Raw genomic sequence first — 26,479 nt, forward strand, 5'->3', positions numbered from 1 at the left:
TATAAAAGTACGAAGAAAAAGGAAAGTCCACACGATCTAGAGAATAAGCAAGCAAGCAAATGAGAGTGACAATAAAGTCAACCAATGGTAAGCAATGTGCAGACTGTAAAACTACTGCAAACAAACAATATGTCTAGATACTATGAGACCTTAAAAGGCTATTGGCCCACACAGTAACAAGCACTGGCAAAGTCAGCAGCTCTCTGTCTGCCTGCCTTTTATCTTGGGCCACAGTTGTTCTGCTTAGACAGAGGTTTGCCTAACTTTGCTTTTGCCTCAGCAAACAAAAGACAAATATTAGCCGTAAGCAAAAATATTTATTTGGACTCATAAAACACATATTGCCATAACAGTATCTGACAATGAAGGCAACTACTTTGTCCGTGGAAATGTTCTTGTGAACAAAATGAACAGGGACAGTCACAGTGAAATCAGCAAATAGTTGAAGGGGCTAACCCACTGCCCGTTGTTTGATGAAGTGGGAGGAAGAAAAACTGAAGGACAACAACACATCAATGAAGAGGGCTGGCCAAAAGCTCCAATAAATGTATTACACGTATAATTTTAGCAAAATCAAAGGTCTTTGCTAACACCAGGCCGGAAAAAAGACCATCAGGCCCATCAAGGGCGCGTGCGAACTAAAATGAATGAATGCGCATTGACAGTTACGTTCCCCGGAATAATAAACACGCGCAGGCTAAACCGTGCAAGAACCAGGGAACGCATAGCCGCGCACCGACAGCAAGCGGTGGGAAGCAGTACACCATTCCCACAAGCAAATGTACACCATGCCTTAATCTTTCGAACAGAGGCCTTGACGTGAACATGAATTTAAGCACACTTTAATTCTTTCAGCACATAACGATGAGTTCATGTTAACTTGCCTGATGGCTTAAACCAAGCATACGTCGTGTCAGCAACAAGTATCTGAGCAGAGAAGAGAGCAAGCTCTTTCCAAGTAAGAGGAGTACCCAATGTTGCTGTGGCCTGATTGAAAGACTGTTTTAATAACAATTGGGTTAATGGAATACAGTACATATTTTGTAGGGCGGAGAGCAAGTTTTTATGAAACCACAAAGAAACCGTTATTGAAAGGAAGGAATGAAACACGCATAAGAATCACCAAGTAAGTTTCAAATAAGTTTGCCATGGCAATGACTAAATGAAATCCCAGACCCATACATTTACTCATATTATTCATTTCAATATGTTTAGATACATGTGAAAAAGGAAAAAGAATGCGAACTACAAGAGTGAGCTAAGTTAACGAACACAAGGTACACCCGCCATCTTTCAAAATCCATTAAATATAGAGCAGAAGGGTAGAAAACAAGCTTTAATTTATGGTGATGTCTCACGTCCTCCCCCCCCTTCCCCCCTTTTTCTTTAATATACAGATTACACCGTGGTTCTAGCCCTGATGATAATTCCCAAATTCAGAGTGGGATTGGAAACGTGTCGGCCTTTTTTCCTGCCGTTTACAAGGGAGACGCATTGAGCGGGACTCTTAAGAGGGTGCATTAATACCAAAATATACCCCCAGAGAGAATTAAAATGCTTACTTCCCCGTAGCGAGTCCGTTTATGTGCCTTGTAAAATAAGAAAGTGCAAATGTTCTTAGCACAGGCAGACTGATTATTAGCTAGACTGACTGGTGTAACTTCAAAAGGATCACTGTATTGATATGGTCTATCGCATTAATATGGTTTTAATGTTTTTTGCATTATCATTTCTTGCATTTTGACAAAAGTATTATGTTCTGAAAAATGAAATGTGTACACCTTGAATGCATGAAATATGTACAACTGTTGCTATAATGTGACTTTAATGGAATACAATTGTTAAAGTATGGTCAATAACTAAATGTGTTGTATTCAAAATCTGCTGAATAAATAAGCATTATTGTGAGTTGGAGGCCAGGTAATTTCTATGTTCTAACTGTTTAGTACGTCCTACCAGGCCCCCGTAATGGACGTGACCCCCATGGTTTAAAATAACATGTAGATTAAAGCACTTCAGTGAGTTAAAGGTTTAAAGATGAAACCTTCTGAGAGCTGCCCACCACAAGTTCGAACCCCAGCCAGGCCAGCTCAGTCTTTCATCCTTCCGAGGTAAGTAAACGGATTACTCTTAAACTGTACAATAGCAAGTGCTTTGTAATTTTGAAGGTTTATGATATGGTGCAGTGCTGTTTCTCTCTTCGCCTCTCTGCGGTTTATAAAGGAGGAACTGGACCTGGCTATGCAACAATCACAAGGTGAACACACGGAGAGATAGCTCTGCTGTCTACCACCAACTGAAGTTCTTTCAACAAGCCACCTGTGTTAAAGGCACACATAATTCCACCACCTACTTGTTTTAGACGCTCTTAACAGGCCATAGATGTTGTAATCCAAGATACCTCTGCTGTCAACCCTGTGCATCCACAGAGCCAGGGCAGGCGGAGAATTCTTCTCTTACATTGTGGCCAAGACCTGGAACGAGCTCCCGGTGGACATCAGACACGCCCCCTCCCTGAGCACCTTCAGGGAGACCCTCAAGACCTTGCTCTTCAGCTAAGCAAGTCTACAATTCCCCTGATTGTTGAGAAGTGAAACTCCTTCAACTGCTGCCATGCTGCTGAGTAAGGTTTCTCAGGCGAGCCCCCAGTGCCACACACCAAGATAGTTCTGCTCTCCAATAACAAGTCAAAGGTGTTACATAAGTTAAAATGCCGCCATGTAGGGTGGCCTGCGTATACGAAAAAATAAATAAAAAGAGCTCTCTTATGTTAATTGATGCTTCAGAAAAACGACTTTAGAATGTATACATATGAATCGAGATGAAAGTCAATTTCATGCCGAGGAAAGAACCATATTTTACACCCTGGCTTTAAAAATGTGCTGAGATTTCATTTGCTGCAACAGAAAGTCACTTAAATTGGGTATTTAGACCACATGGGCACATTTCTCACCTCTTTAAAGCTGAGTACGGTAATCTGCAGGTGAAGCTGACGAACATTTGGTATTGTACTGTACTGAGCCCCGTGTACAGAGTGTCCTAACCATTGAAAGGCCCGAGACTGAAAGCGGGGTTTCTGTGGTTATGGAAGTCTGGTATTATGCAGCAGACAGTGGGTTAAGGGGCAAGTGTGAAAATCCATAAATATGAGGAGAATGGAATGCAAATAACTCAGTCAAGCCCTAAGGAAACACCAAGCACTCGAGACACCAAAATTCACATATGGTACAAATATCATTACACAATTTATATATTTACATAGAACTTATGTCGTGAGTACTTGATACTACGTGCAGAAAAGTAAGAAGTGTGGCCTCCGACAGCATAGCTAATCACAAATTTTCACTGATGCTACAGGTCTACACCGTGGATGGCAGAGGTGTCTCAGGGTTACAGGGTCTTAAAGGCATGCACCTGAAACAGCAGCGCTGCCTCTCAGGTTACTAAGACGATACCACGGGAGCCAATGAGAGGAGCGCTATGCTTCTGGATGGACAGGAGTTAAAGGCGTGCACCTTAGACAGCATCTCTTGGCGGCAAATAAAAGTGAAAGCTAAAAACGGTATATATTTATTTAGGAGCTTTGTAAAGCGCTGCGCGTACCTTTTAGGTTACTTCACAACGCTAACATCGGTTCTAAAAGTACATAAAAGGAAGTAGGCTGATGGCCTAAGTCAGGGGTCTCCAACCTTTTCTGTAGTGAGAGCTAATTCTGCTCAAGGAAAGTCCTGCTGAGCTACTGGCATATTTTATCACTGTAAAATGCCGATGATATGTATTAACATTACACTATGACCACCCTAAGCACAATTATCAGTAGTAACCACCCAAAAATTCCAGATGATAGCACGTCAGGACCCCCTCGCAATACTTAGGCCCTAAGTATTGCGAGGGGGTCCTGACGTGCTGTCACGGACGGAGTAGTGAGTCTAGGAGCTACACATGTGAAGGTAATGGGCTACAGACCGGTTGGATTGAAATTTCTTTCTTTGCCCATCAATCTACGCAAAGCACCTGCCCACCCAAGTGCGCAGCAGCTCACGCGCACTTATGCACGGTTGTCATGTGATTGACTGTACTGTTTGCATTTTATAATCTATGACATTTTTTACTCTAATTCCTTCTACTTACAGTGCCTCAAACCCTCTGAAGAGGATAAAGTGCAACACGTGGGCAGCCAAAACAACTAAATAAACCGAAATATAAATCTGCTTAAACGCAACGGCACTATCATTGCTACACAGTAAATACAACTTTAAAGCTCAAAATAACTAGGGGGAGGGGAGCGAAGAAAACAAGAAAGAGCTGCAATAAAAAAAGCTCCACAGCTTCTCAAGAAAGGGGAGTGGAGAGAGAGAATAGGAGCAGCCTTCTGGGGAATAGCCTCCCGCTTTTCTTTCTCAACCTGTTCTTGCTCTGTGTTGCAATCTCTACTTTAAACAAGACGTCATTTCCCTGATAATATCAAATAAAGTGCAGGTGCACTGCCTTCAGTAGCTGAAATTTAAATTCCAAGGTTGTAATGTTTGATGTGCTCCTGGGGTATCGCTTTCTGGTCAGAAGCGTGGCTTAATATATCAGCGATAGTTCAGCCCTAGAACCTGGGTTGAATCCCCCTAGGCATTATCTTTGACCATATACAAAGGGTATACTGTCACTTAATATGCGATGTAAAAATCACAGTAGTCAAAATGTGTAATCCGTGAATTTGATGTATTGGACTTTACTTCAATCCATCACTGATTTGGTTCAATGACAATTATCATTCAATAATCGTTTCTTAATGCGCTCCAATGCATTTCGGGCATGGCGCCCTTCGTCAGGGAATGTTCTCCAAATCTTCTCACAATCACCTCACAAGTGACTTAACAAAAACAAGCATTTACAATGCAACGGTTTCGCCTTTGCAACAGTTAGAGCTATTGGCATTGTAAATGACAAATTTGTCATTTATGTGTTGGTGATGAAAACGGATAAATAAATGGCATTGTCATTTACAATGCCAATAGCTTAATCTCTCGCAAATGCCACACACAGACCCACACCTACACACACACAGACCCACACCTACACACACACAGAGCCCCCCCACACACACAGAGCCACACACAGAGCCACACTTATGTCTACTATAGTCAACAAAAACGTGTCCCATCAAAACAAAGATAGAAGGGCTCATGTCAAAATAGAGGATGCTCTTCCAAAACAACTACTCCGTTTTACGTATTATTATTTTAAAACTTCTAATGTACATCTCAGCAACAAAAAAAGTTCACAATTATGTACCAAATGTATATATTTGCCAAGGCTTTGCCAAGGCTAGACCCAATGGCTTTGCCAATACTGCTTTTATTAACATTTCAAGACACGGACATGGAGTAAAGTCCAACAGCAGAGTTACACCTAAAAGAATCCGCTTAAATACTCCAACTTCCACAGAAGCCTGTGGTGACGTACTATTATTAGGAGGTTTACAAGTTTGCGTTTATTGAATGAGACAGAACAACGTCCCACAAAAGCCGGATATGCCAGTCAGTGTAAAAAGTGTAACCTGTCTGCTTCAAAAGAGACCAAACTTCCGTGAATTTAATCTGGTAATATTGTCGACAAAAGTACTGTAAAACGTGGAGATTTTAATAAATGATAAATACACAGCATCGTGGAACAGGCTGCTGAAAGTGTAGCGTGCACATTGTATGCCTGCAGCTCGATGGTGGACCTAGCTAAATGCAGAAACACATGGGGAAATGCCCACTGTCCACATCCATCGTTTGAGGTGACATGCACTGTCGCCGCTCCCCCCCCCCATAGGGTGGCGGCGTCACAGATCTGTGCTGTGTGCTGAGCCGTGCAACCACCTGTAGCTGCCAACTCTCTGAGTGCCAGCAGGAAGCACGCGCTCCAGGCCCGACGAGAAGTGTGTGATTCACAAGGCCAAGGCCCCCTGGGCTGGTTTATCAAATAAACATTTCAGTTTTAACTCCTAGAGACCAATCACACAATCCCACGCCTTAACTTAGCGTTAATGTAACGCTAATAAACTGCTGCAGACATCACGTTATTACAAGAAGAATTTGGTTCATATCAAAAACATTTTTAACCTGGAAGCGGGTGCTTGTCCAGTCAAAATCTGAAAACTCAATCAATCAAGACTCGCAGTTTTTGTTTGCGCCTTGATTTGGAGGTGAATGAAAACTCTTAACTGGCTGCGAGAGGGAGGCTGATGGTGGCTGTGAGGGGTCAAAAGTGCCACCGAGGTGAGCTGCTCCACTGCACGTTACATTGGAGTGTTTAGGGTCGTTTATTCTTGACTGGTGTAACAATAAAGTTGGTTACAACCGACGAGGAGCAAATTAAACAAAATTACATGGAATTCCTAAACCTCTGCCCCACGTTCCTTCCCTTTAGGGCTAAGCTTATACAACGAAAAACAATGCTAATTGTCTAAGTACATATTGCTGCGGACCTCGGGTTGTCTGATGGAATTTTTAAGCTGAACATAAGCTCCCAAACAGAAGAGACGTGCACACAGCAACACTTCCCTGCGACCCTGTGAAATCACGGCCAAGAAGACGAGCCAGCGATGCACAGAGCCCCCTCCCTGGGGCCCGCTCCGGTTTTATATCAGCCCACCTCTAGCACCCACAACATGGCGCCCTCTACAAGGGCGCATAAATGTTGCCAGTCCCATGTGTACCTGGTGCCGGGCTCGCTCCCAGCCGCCGCCTCCTTCGCTACTACAGCCGCCGGGAAGCCCAGCCCTAGCAGCGGGGCACACGTCACTGGGCCCGCCTCCTGCCGCCGATGTAACCAATGGGGGACGCCAAGGGGTAGAGACAGATTTCAATTGGCCAATAAGGAGCCTTGTAGTATGGCAGAGGCAAGAAAAACGTATAACGTTATTTGGCTCAGTCTAGGTTTTAATAATCCCTCAAGTAAAATAAACACATATATAAGCACACATTATCAGTAAAGTCAGCATTAAACACACATTAACATTAGCAGTTACTAAAAATAAATAATAAAAAAAGGTCTTACCTCTCATACTCGTAATGAACACAAAAACAAAATGCCGTGACGAAAAAAGGGGCGGGTGACGAAAAAAGGGGGCGGGACTTAAAAAAAGGCACGGGAACGCCCCCGATTCGCGTCCGGACGGGGGAAAGAGTGACGGACAACAATGTCTGCCAATGGCTAGTCTCCATTTATGGAGCTAGCCAATGGTAGACTAAGGCAGGACATTGCCACATAGTGTAGATCAACAGATTTCGCCTGCGCGAACGCTGCTGCGCAGCGGACGCCAGGCGAAACCTAAAAAGATTGTGTCTAGGGGGATTCAACCCAGGTTCAAGGGCTGAACTATCAATGTAATTTCCCTGATGGCATCGGAGCTTGGGAGCAGAGATGTATTCCATGACTGAGCACAGTCCGGGTGGCTCAAGTCAGTGTTGAGTACCAAACAGTGTAAATGTGCACTGGCGGCTCGCCACACACTCCTTGTGTGACAGTTGTGACACTTTAAATTTAATGTAATGACACCTTGCTTTAAAACAAAGCGCTATGACGCGGCCAGCTTTGACCGGGTCATAGTGCTTTTATTTCTTAAGCCACGACGCAGCTGTGCAATGTTAATAGAAGCAACAAGCAATGACGAGGGGTGGAGAGAGGGCTAATGCAACGACAAACACAACACGAGCAGGAATCAATAAAAAAATAGTCCCCCAAAACGAACACCATCATCTCATATGCAGATGACACGCAGCTTATCATCACGCTGTCACAGAATTCAGCCCACATGGCCTCCGCTGTGCGCCTCTGCCATGCAGAGGTTGCTATGTGGATACACCTGAATTGTTGCAAGCTCAACGCAGGGAAGACCGAAGTTCTGACTCTGGGCATTGAAGCAGATATTTGGTCCATTGCATGGTGGCCTCTGGAGTTAGGACCAGTTCCTGCGCGCAAACCTAAGGTGAAGAACCTTGGTGTGTGGTTTAATGACAACATTTCGTTTGATAGGCAAGTCACGGCAGTGGCAGGACAATGTTTTGGATTGTGCAAGATGCTAAGTAAAATCTTGAGCCTGTTGCCAGAGTCAGCAAAAAAAAAGATTATCCAGACCTTGATTATTTCAATGGATCCGTATTGAAACCATATGTACCTTCTAGGAATTTAACATCCGCAGGGTAGGTGCTGACAATTGTTCCAAAGGTAAAAAATGGTGCGCCCAGGTGGAAGTTCTTTCAGCTATTTGGCACTAAAACTGTGGAATGCCTTGCCCTTATTGGTTCGTCAGGAGCAATCGGAAGACATTTTAGGAAGAAACTTAAAACTTGTATTTATGGAGCAGGATACTCGCGAGTTTGAAAGTGGTATATAGGATGCAGAAACATGCTTCCAGCACTCGGACGCCTAAAGTGAGGTAGCTTTGCGCTTTATAGACTGTATTATTATTAAAAGCGTAAAGATACTAGTAATTGGGAGGTGCTCCATGGGAGAAAACAAAACACAAAAAGGAGGGACAAAGAGGAAGGATTACCCACTAGCAGGCAAGCATTTCTGAACGATAATCGAAGGGATGAATAAAAAGGCAATGGGCGGGCTTTAGGTCTACAGAGTAAATACAGCATATGTCGAAGAGACAGTGCATGCGCTGCCTTGGCTCGACCTAAAAAACTAGCAGAAACAGCAAAAAGATGGATTTTATACAATCAAGTTGGGGGGTACAGGTGATGTTAGGTTCTAGTACAGGAAGGGTTTTGTATGTATTGCTTTGCAATGTCGAATCAGCTCTGCTCACCTAGCATTGCTGCCTGGCAGACCCACAGAAGATACATACGTACTCCAGTGACCATGCACTTAGAAGACAGGTACATTTTGGTGGGCTACAAAACACTGTTAAAGATCCCTCTTAAGATGTACAACTAGGACAATGTAAATGTATCTTTCGTAGTTGTGGCAATCTCTATTGGCTTCCAGTCAATGGGATCTTCCATCAAAGCATTATAATTTAATGACAGTGTACTAGTGATTTGACAATATTCCCCCTTTTTTGATCAGAAAATATTTCAGGATCATAGTGCACTATTTAGGTTTGATATTTGTTATAGCAGGTCAAATTAGTATGTGTTCCCGAAAGGTTACGATCACCAGTACATCAGAGTTTTACCCTTATGCAAGTGCCACTTTCTGGTGGCAGATATTGCGCAACATATTTGGGGGGGGGGGGGGGGGCACATTCGCCCCGACATTCCCAGACTCACGAAAATTAGCAGGACAAGTGAACCCAGATATTTACCACTTGAAGCCTCCTGAATGTACTTGTGTAGTGCTGCTGGGTTCCATTTTAATGTGGTTAATGACACATTCCAGTACTTCATTGTTAGGCATTCTATGGCTCTTTTTTTCTGAAACAGTGAAAGAAGTTTAACCAACAAAAGCAAACCCATGTAGTTTCTCATTATATCATGCTGTGATATCTATCAGGGATTAATGATGACACATGCTGAGTGCTTGCAAGGAGGCCACTCTCAAACAGTGGCCTTAGAGGTTAATGAGAAGTGTGAATGACTGAAGAGACAACGAAGGGCTCAGTGCAAGTTGGGAGCACACTACAGAATACTTAGGCGTTATCCCAGACCCGTTTGAATGAATGTTTGGAGTGACTGTGACTGTGCAAAATTTGCTGGTTAGAACAATTAATTACATAAGGATTCTGGGAAATCTAGGTGCCAAATCGGATCCTGAGTAAAGACACATGACCATGAGTTGGTGGAAAAGGTGACATTTATATTGCAGTAGATGCTGGAGTAATAGTACCTCAAAGGTATTATCTTTTGTTTGTAATCTTGCCACACTGACCAAACATTAAAATTCAAACCTAGAGCTATATTCAGACAATTTTAGTTACCAAGATCCCTCCCATTATACCTAGTGCTCCCCCGAGGGTTGAGGTCGTAAGCACGCCTTGATACTGTTCATATCGGTGAGAACTCTATGATGAGGCATGCCACTTTATTAATCAGTGGGTGAGAGTTCTTTTACAAAAAAAGAAAACAAACTCTCCTAGGTGGATTTTGGGAACTTCTAGTGGACTAAACAGTGAGTTGACTCTCTTCGATTATTACATTATTTAAAAAACGTATGGCAGGATATCTGGGACCCTAAACATAGAAAGTTCACCTGGCAGACATAAAGCAATAAACATAATCCTCAACAGTGAAGCTGGTCAAACCAGCCAGTTATCTGATCATATTTCTTCAAACAGAGCCCTAGCCATTGCATTAAGAATCTGATGCACCTGTTAAGTACTTTTCTTTGGCAAGCCTAAATGAACCGCAATCCAATAAACAATGCAAGATTGGATCAGAGCACAAGAACCATGAGTGAAAAAGATAAGTAAGGAAAAACCTGGTGCACAACTCAAGTGGAAACAGGCTTTAGTGACTGACCTGATCTAACGCAAACTTGAAATCAAACAAGATCTCACAATCAAGTCCCAGAATGTTTCAACCTTATCAAAATCACATATTCGTTTAATCTGTGCAACAAACTAACTAGTGATTAGCAATTCTATCACATCCTGTTTGGATTGACCATATTCGCCAATAAAAATAGACGCTATGTTTATGCCAGAAGTATATTGCGTATAAGCTGACATTTGTTATACACCTCCCACCTAAAGAAATATGCCAATGTTTAATTTGATTTTGGGCATCTATTTGCTTTGTGCATAGTTATCTGGCAGGTGTAAGTTTGTTCTGCCTGTGTCTCTGAGATTGAAATTGTATTCCAAATGTTTGTTCCTGGCATATAAGTGGAGGAGCATGTCGAAAATCAAGGATTTGTTTTCACTGGTCACAAAATTAAAGATTATCAAAATTATCAAACAGAAAACAAAATGTATCGGATATACATGGTGTCTACACAGAAAAATGCTACAATTCTACTAAGCACCTGATATGCTTTGATGCAGCCTTAGTATAAGCACACTTTTTTGTATGCCTCTCCACGTCTGGTTCTCACACTCGACCCTAGAGTGTCGAAAGGTGGGTGATGAGCTATCTGTACTTACAAATACCAGTGAAAATTCTGAGATGTTCACAAGGTCCAGTTTGTGGAGATGTGACTCCCTTCCACCCCATTAATGCTTTCTGGGAGGCTATCAAGGTGGCTTCAGCTAGAAAATCTCATTCAAACAAAAAGATGGTCCTGTGTTCAAGTGATGATAATTCAACTCAAACTCAATACTGCCTCTAGCAGCAGCTATTTGTAGACTTAGGCCAATTAGAACAAAAAATAATTTACATACAATCAGGTTTTAAGATCTTACCAACAGGACGTTTCTCCTTTGCCTGACTGCTTCACCAACATACCCACTGCTCTGTCTGTCCCATCTTTAATTTTGTAGTTTAGGTTGCCGTTTTGTAAACAATTTACAATATCTCAAGAGTCAGTGACCATTTCCCCCTTCTTTTACAGTTGATCTTATGTTATCTTTGTACTTGTGCTCAATTTACCCCAAAAACACTTTATCCATGTTTTATATTTCCATTGTATTTAGTCTCTGTCCTTTCAAATTTGTATTCCTGTTCCTTGCAGATATTATGCTGTCCGGTTCTGTGAAGGGTCAGCCCTCGCAACTAGTTTCCAACAAGGGTTCATATGCGGTCTTGTCTTGCAAGCAGAAATGACCGTTAAGAACCATCTGCCCAGTTAAACAAGCCTTCAGATCTTTTCAGTAGTATTTACAATAGGTCTGTTGCCTCTTGTTTGACTCACCAGACCTTTAAGTTTCAAAAGGCTACCACTAGTTTAAAATCACCAGGCGCTTCTTCTTTTCACTTTGGATGATGGACACACAGTACAGCAAGCTGGCTTAGTTCGTTCACCATCTCACAAGGATGTTGCTGGGCATGGTTTCTCGGACATGCCATTTGAATGCTCCTTGCCGGTTAACTTGGTCCTCTTTGCTTCAGGCCAAGCATGTATGTCCTCTGTGATCTGATGGCTCAGACATAAAGGACGCTCAAGATTTATGCCTTCCGAATGTCTTGGAGATTCATTCAGGGCACATTGGTATTAGAAATAACAATGGCTTTTACTTTTATTCCAATAATTAATACTTAAATAAAAGTTATTGTAATTTATAATGGCAATAGATTAAACTTTTGTAAATAACTTTTGTGAAGATTATGTTCAGTGTATTTTATTGTGACAAAAATCCAAGAACAGAAGTGAAATATTAACATCTTTTTGTTACATTTGTAATAATGCTTGAAACATTGAGGTACAAAAAGGGGGTGGTGATGGACGGAGCATCTGAACCAATCAAACACTCACACCCAGTCAAAAGATCTGGGTTTGATCCATCACCGTTCTTTAGCCCACTCTGCCATCCCAGTTCAGACATGGCTATATGCAAATCAGTCTGACCCTGTGCCTCATGGGAACAGTCCAGCCCGAACTGCCAAGCCATGCCTTCCCTGGACCGGAAACAAGCTTCCGAGGACCGGTTTGTGGGATTACAGCGGTCTTCAGCCCGGCTTGCTTGAATCCAGAAAACATTGAGAGAACATATTTGAACCAGGTGTTGTTGAATGGTTGCTGTGGTGGCGCTGAGTGATGTTGTGATGGAGAACAAGTGATGCTGTGGCTTTCAGTGATGCTGTGGTAGCGCATAGTGATGTTGTGGTGCCCCTGAGTGATGCTGTGGTGGTGCGGAGTAATGGTGTATGCTATGCTATGTTTTGTTTTGCTATCCTATGTTTTGTTTTGTTTTGTTATGCTATGTTTTGCTATCGTATGCTTTGATTTGTTATGCTATGCTGTGTTTTGTTATGCTATGCTGTGTTTTGTTATGCTATGTTTTGTTATGCTATGCTATGTTTTGTTATGCTATGTTTTGTTGTGTTTTATTATGCTATGCTTTATTTTGCTATGCTATGTTTTGTTATGCTATGCTATGCTTTGTTGTGTTTGGTATGTATTGTTTTGCTATGCTGTGTTTTGTTGTGTTTTGTTAAGCTATGCTATGTTTTGTTATGCTATGTGTTGTTGTGTTTTGTTATGCTATGTTTTGTTATGTTATGCTATGTTTTGTTTTGCTATGCTACATTTTGTTTTGCTATCCTATGCTTTGTTTTGTTATGCTATGCTATGTTTTGTTGTGTTTTGTTATGCTATGCTTTGTTGTGTTTTGCTATGCTATGTTTTGTTGTGTTTGATTATGCTATGCTTTGTTTTGCGATGCTGCTATGTTTTGTTATGCTATGTTTTGTTATGCTATGCTATGTTATGCTATGTTTTGTTATGCTATGTTTTGTTATGCTATGCTATGCTAAGCTTTGTTTTGTTATGCTATACTGTGTTTTGTTATGCTATGCTATGTTTTGTTGTGTTTTGTTATGCTATGCTATGTTGTGCTTTGCTATGTTTTGTTATGCTATGCTATGTTGTGCTTTGCTATGTTTTGTTATGCTATGTTTTGTTACGTATGCTATGTTTTGTTGTGTTTTGTTATGCTATGCTATGTTGTGTTTTGCTATGTTTTGTTATGCTATGTTTTGTTATGCTATGCTTTGTTTTATGTTATGTTATGCTATGTTTGTTATGTTATGGTATGTTTTGTTCTGCTATGTTTTGTTGTGTTTTGTTATGTCATGCTATGTTTTGTTCTACTATGCTATGTTTTGTTTTGCTATGCTTTGTTATGTTATGGTGTGCTTTGATTTTTATGCTATGTTTTGTTATGCTATGCTATGCTATACTTTGTTGTGTTTTGCTATGCTATGTTTTGTTTTTCTCTGCTATGTTTTGCTATCCTATGCTTTGTTTTGTTATGCTATGCTATGTTTTGTTATGCTATGCTGGTGAGGGTGTGTGAGTGTGTGTGAGGATGGGTGGGTGAGGGGGTGTGAGGCTGAGGGTGTGTGAGGGTGTGTGAGGGTGAGGGTGTGTTAGGGTGAGAGGGGGTGAGGGGGTGTGAGTGTGTGTGAGTGAGGGGGTGTGATGGTGAGGGGGTGTGAGGGTGTGTGAGGGTGGGTGAGAGGGTGAGGGTGTGTGGGTGAGGGTGTGTGAGTGAGGGTGTGTGATGGTGAGTAAGGGTGTGTGATGGTGAGTAAGGGTGTGTGAGGGTGTGAGGGTGTGTGAGGCTGTGAGGGTGAGGGGGTGTGAGGGGGAGGGGGTGTGAGGGGGAGGGGGTGTGAGGGTGAGGGGGTGTGAGGGTGCGAGGGTGTGGGTGTGAGGGTGGGTGAGGGTGTGTGAGGGTGTGTGTGAGGGTGTGTGTGAGGGTGAGGGGTGCGAGGATGTGGGGGTGTGAGGGTGAGGGGGTGTGTGAGGGGGAGGGTGTGGGGTTGTGAGAGTGAGGGGGTGTGAGGGTGAGTGAGGGTGACAGGAGTGAGGGTGACGGGGGTGAGGGGGTGTGTGAGGGTGGTGCGAGGGTGAGGGTGTGAGGGGATGTGAGGGTGAGGGTGAGGGGATGTGAGAGGGTGAGGGGGTGCGAGGGTGTGTGAGGGTGAGAGGGTGTGTGAGGGTGAGAGGGTGTGTGAGGGGGAGAGGGTGTGTGAAGGTGAGAGGGTGTGTGAAGGTGAGAGGGTGAGTGAGGGTGTGTGAGGGTGAGGGTGTGTGAGGGTGAAGAAAACGGATGGGCACAGCGAGTCTTTAGCAGCGGCAGCAGGGGCAGGCACACGCAGGCGGAGTTGCGCCGAGACTTTGTTGTGTTTTGCTATGCTATGTTTTGTTTTTCTATGCTATGTTTTGTTTTGCTATCCTATGCTTTGTTTTGTAATGCTATGCTATGTTTTGTTATGCTATGCTGGTGAGGGTGTGTGAGTGTGTGTGAGGGTGGGTGGGTGAGGGGGTGTGAGGCTGAGGGTGTGTGAGGGTGAGGGTGTGTTAGGGTGAGAGGGGGTGCGAGTGTGTGTGAGTGAGGGGGTGTGATGGTGAGGGGGTGTGATGGTGAGGGGGTGTGATGGTGAGGGGGTGTGAGGGTGAGGGGGTGTGAGGGTGAGGGTGTGTGAGGGTGAGGGGGTGTGAGGGGGTGTGAGGGTGGGTGAGAGGGTGAGGGTGTGTAAGTGAGGGTGTGTGAGGGTGAGTAAGGGTGTGTGAGGGTGTGAGGGGCTGTGAGGGTGAGGTGCTGTGTGAGGGGGTGTGAGGGTGAGGGGGTGTGAGGGTGTGGGTGTGAGGGTGGGTGAGGGGGGGTGAGGGGGTGTGTGAGGGTGAGGGGTGCGAGGATGTGGGGATGTGGGGGTGTGAGGGTGAGGGGGTGTGAGGGTGTGTGAAGGGGAGGGTGTGGGGTTGTGAGGGTGTGGGGTTGTGAGGGTGAGGGGGTGTGAGGGTGAGGGAGGGTGAGGGTGACAGGGGTGAGGGTGACGGGGGTGAGGGTGACGGGGGTGAGGGTGACGGGTGTGAGGGGTGTGAGTGTGTGGGGGTGTGTGAGGGTGTGGGTGAGGGTGTGAGGGGGGTGCGAGGGTGAGGGTGTGAGGGTGAGGGTGTGAGGGTGAGAGGGTGTGTGAGGGTGAGAGGGTGTGTGTGGGTGAAAGGGTGTGTGAGGGTGAGAAGGTGGGTGAGGGTGGGTGAGAGGGTGAGTGAGGGTGAGGGGGTGTGAGGATGAGGGGGTTGAGGGGGTGTAAGGGAGGGTGAGGGGATGTGAGGGTGAGGGGATGTGAGTGTGAGGGGATGTGAGGGTGAGGGGGTGCGAGGGTGAGAGGGTGTGTGAGGGTGAGAGGGTGTGTGAGGGTGAGAGGGTGTGTGAGGGTGAGAGGGTGTGTGAGTGTGTGAGTGTGTGAGGGTGAGAGGGTGAGTGAGGGTGTGTGAGGGTGAGGGTGTGTGAGGGTGAAGAAAACGGATGGGAACAACGAGTCTTTAGCAGCGGCAGCAGGGGCAGGCACACGCAGGCGGAGTTGCGCCGAGAGGGAGCGACCTACCAGGAGGGTCAGGGGTCGCTTATCAGTGTTGCTGCACTTTTATTTGGATAGGACCACTACTTTTCTGTAGGGCTGTATAGTTTCAGTGGGACGACAGGGCCCACATTTCTGATAAAAGATACTGCACGTTTAGAGAGATCACATCAGCCCTTTCCACCACTTGCCTTCTCTCCATTTAAGAATATGTATCCGTACAGAGAGCTGCTGCTAAAGTCGAGCTTGCTCTCTGTGGATTCAAGATTCCTGTATTTATTACATTAGCATTTAATGGTCTTGCTTCTCACGAGGCGTCGAGGGGTCCTCACAGGGGTGTAACTGTCCCTGTGGTGCAGGAGGCCACATTCAGACTCAGGACTATGAGTATATGGGAGTCTCCGGGGCCCCTCGACACATTCTGCGGAACCGCATAATTTTGAGTTATGCCACTAAATCTTCTGGCCTTTTTTTGGATTCGGGTGACATGTATAGCCCTCCATTTCGAACTTCCATGTAGATCTGACACGCGTAACCTGGCGTCGGAGTCATCAAATAGGTCGCTTGGGCAAAATACAAGTGGTTTCCTTACTGGGGGCACAGGGGGCTTCAAGAGAGAGATAGAAATAGAGGGCTGGGCAGTAAGGGATGGAGAAGAGTGAAGATGTATGAACGGAAAGAACGAGATAGCGTGAGGACAGGAAGCTTGGACTCAGTATTTTTGCCGGGACACCTTTTGTTTACTTTGTCCGGCCCTGATGGCTCCTGTTGGTTTCGGCTGCCGTGGAGCGAGGCCCCTTCCTGTCTTCCTTTCACAGTTTGCAGATGCAACTCAATCCAGACTGCTTATGAATAACAATCGAAGGAATATAAAAGCGATAAAAGACAATTTAAAACTCCTAGTCAGCTTTCGCAATAATGGCTCAGTGATTTCAAAGAGGATCTTAGCCTGTTAATCACTTCAAATTTTTCTCATTGTAAAAAAAAGCTGGTGCGGCTATTCGCTCTCTATCAAATTTTATGGATAAAAAGCAGTTAGTTACTCACACAACAAGCCGTGCGCGTGCACATTCCGAAACTGGAAGTTCGGGAGCATCACACCTCGTGGGGCGGGACTTCCGCCTTCTGGGAAGTCCGGCCCAGAGGAGCAGTGGTGACGCGGGGCTCCCAAGCCAGAGGGAGAGCCCCACGGAGGCTGCAGATGTCCGGAGTGGCGCCGATGCGGTGAGTGGGGCTTAGTTGTACTGGGGGTGGCGGCGGCGGGGGTGGGGTGGTGTGTGTGTGTGTGCGCGCGCGTGTGTCTCTGCGTGTCTCTGTATGTGTGCGCTCATGGGTGTGTGTGCGTGCGCTCGTGTGTGTGTGTGCGTGCGTGTGTGTGTGCACTCGTGTGTGTGTGCGTGTCTCTGTTTGTGTGGGCTTGTGTGTGTGTGTGTGCGTGCCTGTGTAACGCGAAGCGAAAGAAGGGGGGGGTGTGGCTGTGTGTGTGTGTTGGCCGTTACTGCATGTGAGAAGTGCATGAGGTTTGCAAGGGAGACAGGAGATGGGCACAATGCGTAACTGTACGTGGTGAACGCGCGCGTGCCCCAGTCGGCCTGCAGCCTGCGCGTGCCCATCTTCTGTCTCCCTTTTCGGGCCCTTGAAGCAAACTCGCCAACTATAGGTCTCGCAGGCGACAGCGCTTTCGCGCTGTATCGCCAGGTGCGAGACCTAAAAAGGGAAAGCTGTCCCCAAATGGAAGCGTGCCAAGCAGCCTCAGTAGGGTTCAGGGAGGTGGAGTTGTGGTTGAGGCTTGATAGAGGCAGGAAGTGCTCCCGGGGATCACAACCTGTGCTCCTTGATGCGTTCCCTGACAAAATATTTTTTAATGGGCACATGCTGCTCTTAAAAATAATTTCCTGTTTGGAAAACCAAATGCAAGGAGGGTAGTCTGCTGTTTCCTGCAGCCACCATCCTTGCATTCTCAGGGGATCGCAAATAGGAAATTGTTTAATTATTACTGATGACATCAGGGCCTAAGTCAGACTAAGAAAATAAGTGTTTTGTTTTACTATCTCTTGCAATATTTACATTTAAAAAAAATGTGTTTTATAACCAACTTTAGTGAGGTTCTACGGCATGACAGCTTATCACCCAGTGTAAAATACGAGCAAAATACACGCGGGACATTGTGGCGGGTTGGGTACATGAGACATACAACATTACCATTTCAAATCGACAGGCCATACTAATCACACAATTTTCTCTATATGACTCTGGGAGAACTTAGAAGCCACGTGCCTCGAAGACTGGCTTTGCAATCTTTACATTTTTTTAAGCATTTGATTATCTGTATCAAGCAACCCACTCGAGTACTGCTTGGTTACAGTGCTTCTCGACAGGCACGCTGACGAGTATCTCTTCACTATTGAGCTCTGGAAACGAACCGATTTTTCAGAACATGAGACCTTGGCAACATGACGTTTCCAAAACTCGATTGTGAAGGCATGGATCCTTCTCCCCACCTCGATGGAGCAAAAAGTATACGTACCATTTGGAAAGTGACAAAGGAAAAATACAAATCTATTCCAACATAAATACCATACTGCAGAGCGTCTTCAATGTTTGCTTTTGTATTTTGCTCTGTTTGCCTAGTCTCTTCTCCAGGCTTGAGATTGAAGTTTGTTTAACTGATCCTTCTTTACGCTTAGCGTTTTGTTCCTTTACTCTTTACTTTTCCGGTCTGGTTAGCTTTTTTGTCTTGTTTCGTGTCGCTCAGGTCTTGACTGTCACCTTAGACTATTCCCTGGTCTATTGGCTTCTCTCCTACTAATTTCACCGAACCTAGTGATTGTCTTAAGGAATAATGGGATGAGACCAATAAACTAGAACAGAAATTCTTGAAGTCTGTAATTTTATTTCTTTTTGCATAAATGAATGAGTACACTTGTAAGGCACACATCATAGTAAACTATAGCTAAGAGATGAGCAACTGATTGCAAGTAGTGGAATGTAAACTTAATATCAAGCGTTACGTGTGGAAGCTGAGGAAAGATGCGGCACATTTCTAGTGGAAGAGAATTCCACAATTTTTGATTAAGAAAAGTTAAAGCGCAGTTGCCACGACATGTCAGGAGCCCCTGGCCCATAGTCTGCAGCCCGTAGAAGAATCATGGAGCTTTAACACCGTTTTTGAAAGAGGGGCACATTTGCAAACACAATTGTGTGGAAGGCATGGACTCTCAGGTTTTAATGAGACCACCAGCTCCACCTCAACATAAGCTGTTTCGGGCTGTGGACATGTGATCTCTCTTTAATTTGCCCCTAAAAGGGTCTCCTACATTGTGTACAACACGTAATTAATATGTCACGCGTGATACTAGTCAATGCATACAAATATTTGCATTAAAGTCTAATCTGACCAAGAAACTCATGCAGAACATGGTTTGAATTTCACCATTTGCCACTTATTTTCCGAACATTCTTGACAAGAACTACCGTGAACCATCTTAAACTCTAATCTGTTTTCACCATTACATTTAGAGGTGATCATAATTTCACTTCCTCAAGTTACTGGCGATTCCCTTTCCCCACTGATTCTGAAATTGTTAGTGTGTGCTAAACAGGCATATGCTTTATTGGCAATACTGACAAGGTAACTCAAATACAGGATTGACTTTCTCCATTGCCTTCATGCAAAAACAACAAAAATGTCTTCCAAAGAAATCTGGAACAGAGGGATTAATCCAAGAGGTGGTGCTAGGTAGCCAAGACTCAATTATATTTTCCCCTCAATAATTTCAATTCTGACCCCATTTTTTCAAGGGCCAGGTGCGGATTCTCCATCTACTGAAAAGTCCAGTCTGCGCATTTAGAGGATTTTGTGTAAAGGAACTCCAGTCATGTAGGCTTTCTGGTACCATTCTTTCTCCAGGGGATACCGGAGTATGGTTGCACTGAAAGACTTGTAGCATTCTACAAAGAGGATGCTGTGAAGATTTTACCCAAAGGAAGGGGCATTAGTTGAAATTAAGGGCATATACCTAAAAATGAGTGTGATGAGATGAGCTTAGATAGTTGAATAAAAACTTTGAGAAGGCCTAGCAACACTCCGACACTAAAACTCAATCAAGCAATCAATCAATTCCCTTTATTCGTTTTTTGCATAAAACCGTACAAGTCAAATAAATAAGTATATACAAAGAAGTCTATCATTAAAAGAATCTACCAAATAACATCAGATGCTATTCACCAAAATAAAATATGGCATTATGAAGTGAGTGTATAATATATGTTTTAAATAAAAAAAAGAGATAAAAAAATCCCTACAAAGACTAAGTACAAGGTGGCGATACTTCTGGGATCACAGCTCAGCCATGACTTGTATCCCTCAGACAGTTAATTGCAACTGGCTCGGAGTCCAACAGCAGATTTTAAAAAGTTAAGAACATAAAAACAATTTTGTCAGATAACATTTGTTAAAAGGTAAAAGCAGGGCACACCTGCTGAACGTAAGCTTTTTCAAAATGGGGATAATAAAAGTCTTCCGGGAAACCTCATAATAACTACAGAACATAATAAAATGGAGCTTGTCCTGTGGAGACTTACCGTTGCAGCCACAGGACATTAAGCTCTGACCCCTACTACACCCACGTGGCTGCGCAAGCAGTAGTTAAAAAAGATCGAAATGAAACCTAGTCAATAAAAAACGATTGTAACCACATAAACCCCCCCAGAAGAAATGGTTCAGTGGTTTGCGCAGTATTCAAGGTGACAAATCTGCGCACACTAGGCTTCCTCAGCTCCCGGTCTTCCCTATCTAAGGTCCAATGTTTAAAGAAGGACTCCTTTACCAACTCCAGGTCCTTCTTGACTAAAACTTACAGAAACCAGAGAGTTCAATATTGTGGGCATGCCTCCTTCACTAAGTTGAAAATAAAGATGGGATTCCTGGAAAATAAAGCTTCCAAGTTTCTGGTACGATGTCGGAAACGTGTCCTTTCTGCAGGGTCACTCAAATATTTTGCCTCTTTGTTGAACTCTATTTTTGTTGGTTGTACAACTCAGTGCACTTTACTCCTGCTAATCCAGTTTTAATGTGCAAGTGCTCCCTAACAGACATATTTAAATTACCATACAATATATATTGTATGTGGTACTAAAGTGTACTCTGGGCCTGTGAGTTAAATTCCACAAGTTGAATGCAGCACCCATTATGCCATCCACTAGAGTGACAATGCAAACATGGCTGATGAACTACTCCGTGTCGCCTGCCTGTACAGATTTAAACTACACATTTGATCCATCAAAATAACCCCTTTTGACAGAAATAAACCTTCTTTTTAAATATATAAGAATCACCTCTGAGTAGGCCTTATTGAGCGAAAGGCAGGGGATAAGGTATTTAAAAGTGGGACATGTCAATGCCTAATATAACACATGTTCTTACAATTAAAAGGCAACAAAATCTATTTTCACTGTAGCAAGGCTGGCTGATTCATAGGAAAACACAGGGATGCAATATTAGATGCTAATACTGTATATTGAGAATGGGACTAGCTAGAAAAAACATTTAAACAACTACCCCTGACACCCTGTGAGTCTCCCAGTGCTCAGTTGAGGCCCAGTGGGGCTTTAGAAGTGTTCACCTGTTGTGGATTGGGATTTGAGGACTAAAGTCAGAAGGAAATATCTTTGGACCAGGACAAACCTAGTTAGTGTATCTGACTAGCCTGCCATCGTGGTCAGCATCAAATTGCACCTAAGTCCTGGTAGACAGACAGGTCATCCCGTGCATTGCTATATATTTCTTTGCCACGGCTAAACGCAATTCTATCATCTTTTCTACATATTTACATATTTAGTATGTTTGGATTGGGTCACCAAGCCCAAAAGGCACAGCCATATTGTAGGCAACAATTGTAATTCAGTCAATTCCCCAGCACCCGAGTTACCTCGTACTGCATACTTGACACAATGCCTCTAAGGTAGGCCTGTCTGCTCTGTGCCATAGGATACAGGACTAAGATCAGGTTAATTTAGTGACGTTGAGGCCTCACCCTGACAGGGATTATGATTATTACTTGAGGTGGGTCCCCACCCCATCAACTAATATCCCAATTGCTTACATATGCCCATCAGTAGCCCTAATAAAGTCTTCAGGCAGGAGTACAGCATTATCTTTTGACAGTGGTGTTGGAGAGGTCTTAGGATAGCCCACTGAGTGTAATGAAGGTGACTTGAATCCCCCTAAATAAGCCTTCTGGCAAGGAGTCGGTATACTAATAGCAGTGTTGTGTGATACTGAGAAATGTGAGTGGTGGCTAGGACCACACAGAGGAAGAGAGGCATGCCAATGATCAAACCCAGCATGCATGTTTTTAACAGTTTGAGCAAAGTCATCCCTATAAGGAGACAAGAACTGCAGACCATTAAAAGGGTGATGACTTCTGAGTGTTAAAGGCCACCTTATTGTTCTAATTCCAATTAAGACTGAGGTGTGGGCTAAGGGACATTTGTGTTCTAAAATCCCAAGGCTGACAGCTTTTGAACTCAAAAGGAAAGAATGTTGAATGGACTGTGGTGGGAATTCCTATCATTCACAGTCTCTGATTACGATTCAGTTAAGGATAATGATGGGACACGCCTAGTTTTTCCTGACCCACGTAAAGAAAAAAAGAGGTGGTATGTGGACTTGGAGTTGGCAAACCTTTGCAATTATCTGTTTTTTTCGCTCCAACAATGCCCAACCAGAGTATGTTTCCAGGCCTGTATCTGTCTCCTCTACTTTCCTCCGCCCCTCAAGGGCTCTGGGCTTTTAAGAGTTTTGACCGAGAGGTTTAAGCGACTTTTGATAATTTCCATTTGCTATGTTGCAAATCAAGCTTTGAGAGGAAAGTTTATGTTGTCTTTGTAGACATATTTAGAGTCTGCTGATGTTTAGGTTGACTTAGCACACAGACTGGCACTGCACCCACACTTACCCAAACACACAACGTTTTCTCTACATACACACCTCCCCTCCCCCACATAATTGGTTCATAGTTAAAATTTTCAAATTCTTTAAAATGTACATTGGTAAGCATTATACCTTTCAGTTCATACTTCTGCTAGGAAAAATGTTTTGTGAACAGCCCTATTGTTTCGATTGTGTCTCTACTTTTTATAGTTTAATTGTGATTCTGAGTGGCCTTACATTTAGTTATAATCTCATCTACAAAAATGTTTTGGAAGAGTACCTTTAATAATCCTTGTCATGCCCTCTTAAAATAGCAGCCGATAACTTTAACTCATACTGAAAGCCAAGTCTTAAATTAAAATTTACACACTATCAGGATTCTGCTCTTCAAATTATTTCACTGCTTTATGTTTACTAGTCTTAGAAAAATGCACATAAATAAATCTACATTTTCAGTATTTGCAATATCAAATGGGTCTTCTGGTAATCCTGATTTTAATTGACCTTTCTCTGCTTCACTAAATGGTTTTTTTCTTGGAAAGGAAGAAAATAGTCAGGTGACTGCTCACCCCAATTCCATAGTCCCACGACTGCCCCTTCGGTTCCAGTGGCTGTACCCCTGTTCGATGGCAAACCGTTCCACAACTGAGACCGTGGCTACCTTGAACTTTGTCTGCAATTACCCAAACCTATGCGAAAAAATAAGAGAATATAAGACATGTTTATGAAACAGTAAAGCATAATGGTGCCAACGAGTAAAGAATGACAACAACAAAATTGATAATATATCATATTGTCAAGTTTTTACCTTTTGTATGTTATTCTTTGTTTTTTATCAGAATCACACTTTTTCCTATCAAACCAAACTTTCATGCATTTCAATGTTCTAACAATAACATTTACTTTAAATAGCACAGTGCATTTTCATGAGTGATTTTATATTAGTTTGTGTGTAGTACGTGTGATTCGATTATCAGTTTAGTTGGTAAGGGCCTTAATACCGTGGCCAAAATATAGTTACAGCACAAATATTTAGGAACATATCATTCAGGGCATGTATTTCATTTTTTATTTGGAAGAAAATATTGATGTTGAAATGTTTCTTACTAAAATATGGTATGTTATATACTTTTTTAATGTTATAATTTGAATGTTTCTTAACATATTTTTAACTAAATAATTTTGTTGTGTGCTTTTCTGATATATTTATATTTTATGTGCTTATCTTTTAAATTTCTCATTACAAATTAGTTGGTAATTATATTTTAAATAACCTCTGTTAACATGGAGATACCTTTTTTTATTTAAAAAGATGTATAATCATTTAAGAATACAAACCCTCTATTTTATTTATTGTGAATTTATAATAATTATATAGTTTATATATTGTACGATTATAAATAAAAAATGTTTGGCTGTACACAGTTTTAACATACATATTGCAAAGTATTTACATTTTATTTTAGGATTGGATATTATATGTTTGAATTTTTTTATTTTTTAAGTTATAGATTCTTTTTTTTAAGACAATTGTTTTGTAGTAGATATTTTGGTAATGGATATATAACTCTATTTTTGACTGTTAAGTATAGATTTTTTGGGGCCAGTTTATATGGTGCCAGAAAGGTTACTCTACCAGCATAATGGTCTGCCCCCCTGATTTATATGCGGGTGGACCTTTAGCGTTACAACACTGGAGACTACTCTGCTTCCTCTGTGGTTACAACTCTCTGATGGCCCGACGGGGTAAGGGCCATCAGAGGTTGACCTGTATGTCCGTGCACCTAATTTAGATGGGCGGACATACAGTTTCCAATGCCTGTTACTGCCAATGAAAACCCTGGTGATAACATACAGTGAAAACTGCAAAATTCTCCCCCTCAACAGGACATGAATCCCATAGCGAGGGGGAAGTTTTATTTAAAAACAAATTAACATGTTTGCCTGATCAGGAAGGAAAATGTACATTAACAGGAACCGCCATGACACTGGTTTCTGTCAAGGGTTGAAATGTTTACTGTCCCGACGGACATTTCTAAATTTGGTCATCGGGGCCCCAACCATGGCGACAGAGAAAATTACTTTGTCGCCACTCTGTCTCCCTGGCGGAGGATGGCCTGACCGCAAATGTTAAATCGGGCTAATAGTCATGTACATTATAGGATGGAATATCGATATTTTGGCTATTGGTATTTTGACAGCAATATAATATTAGTTTTGAGATTGAAACTGCGACATACAACCATGTAGTTGTCCAACATGAAGTCTAAGAAACAGACTTTGCAAATATTTTAATATTTTTTATAACATGGTATTATGCATACGTTTATATAATATACACAAACTCATAGAAGACTAAACAATGCATTCTGGGAACACCCTTGAAACACCCAATGTTGGGTGTATGTGTCCGCAGTTTCCTGTAAGACATGCTCTGTGTCTATTGCAGGCATCTCCAACCGTTTCTGTAGTAACAGCTACTAATGTTCAATTAAAACCTTCCAGAGCTACTAATATTATTAGTGTTGTAATGATGTCCTTAACAGACAAGATTATGTGAGTGGCCACCATATGCAAGATTACCAGTGATGATCTTAGTTCAACAAGCACAGTTGCCAGCTTAATGTAAAAAAGGCTTTGACATTGTGGCATTCCTCTACGTGGGTAATACATAACAACTATAGCTGCAATTACCTTGGCACCATGGTAATAATATTAGTAATAAACCTCTCCAATGCCACATGATTCATCACTCAAATATCAGCTTCAACTATATATGGAAAATTCAACCATATTTATCCAAACATCAGCTATTGAGTTCTGCAAATACACAATTTTAAACTGTGGTGTACATATGATAAATCAACCAAGCACAAGCTTCTAATTTAGTATGCAGGGCTGCACAAACAGGAAAGCTACTTATAAGTATACTTGTTGGAGAAACCTGCTCTTAAGTGTCCATGTTGGAAATTTGTCCTTCCTGCAGGGTCACCCAGGATTTTATTTTTGCATTTTTACTGAACCCTATTTTTGTTGGCTGTAGAACTGCATTTTAACCATGCTAACAAGGGAATAAGTGCTTGTGCTTTTCTCATTTTTAAACATAGTAAAATTGGCATACACCTAATTGACACATTTCCTTTACTTATAAGACTCTAGTATGTGGTACTACCTACACACAGGGCCTGACATTAAATGATACTAATGGGCTCTAGCACTTATTGTGTCACCGACTAAAGAAGTACTGTAAAATATGTCTCCAGGCTGGCAGCCAGCTTGTGCAGTTTTAAAACACCATTCCGACTTGGTAAAATAAACATTTTGCCAGACCTAATATTTCCTTTTTAAAAGTTATGTCACCCCTAATGTAGGCCTTAAAAGCCAAAAGGGCTGGGTACATTTTATTTAAAAATTGGACATGTATATATGTAATGGCTTACTTGCCCTGGCAGGAAAAATCCTCCAGTCGAGTTTCACTCTGGCAAGCCTGGCACTTCCACAGGTAACACTAGCTTACACTATTACATTTAAGTGCTAAATTCAATTAGAGAGTAGCTAGAAAAATATTTCAAGAACTCATTTTAATAGTAATTTCAAATTCAACATAAAGGTCAGGTCGGATTTAACATTACTATTTTGAAAATTAAAT

The 26,479-nt window shown here is 42.7% G+C and overlaps 1 protein-coding gene across 1 annotated transcript in view; it reads right to left on the bottom strand.

The window, feature by feature from the left end:
* The window catches only part of TECPR1 (tectonin beta-propeller repeat containing 1), a 386,389-nt gene that overhangs the window by 14,941 nt on the left and 344,969 nt on the right, over positions 1 to 26,479 (bottom strand). The window contains exon 24 of the mRNA XM_078665166.1: positions 23,400 to 23,519. Within this exon, the coding sequence (XP_078521292.1) occupies positions 23,400 to 23,519 (120 nt within the window). The remainder of the gene's footprint in view (positions 1 to 23,399; positions 23,520 to 26,479) is intronic.

This window comes from Lissotriton helveticus, chromosome 10 (assembly GCF_964261635.1).
Source record: "Lissotriton helveticus chromosome 10, aLisHel1.1, whole genome shotgun sequence".
Classification (NCBI taxonomy): Eukaryota; Metazoa; Chordata; class Amphibia; order Caudata; family Salamandridae; genus Lissotriton; species Lissotriton helveticus.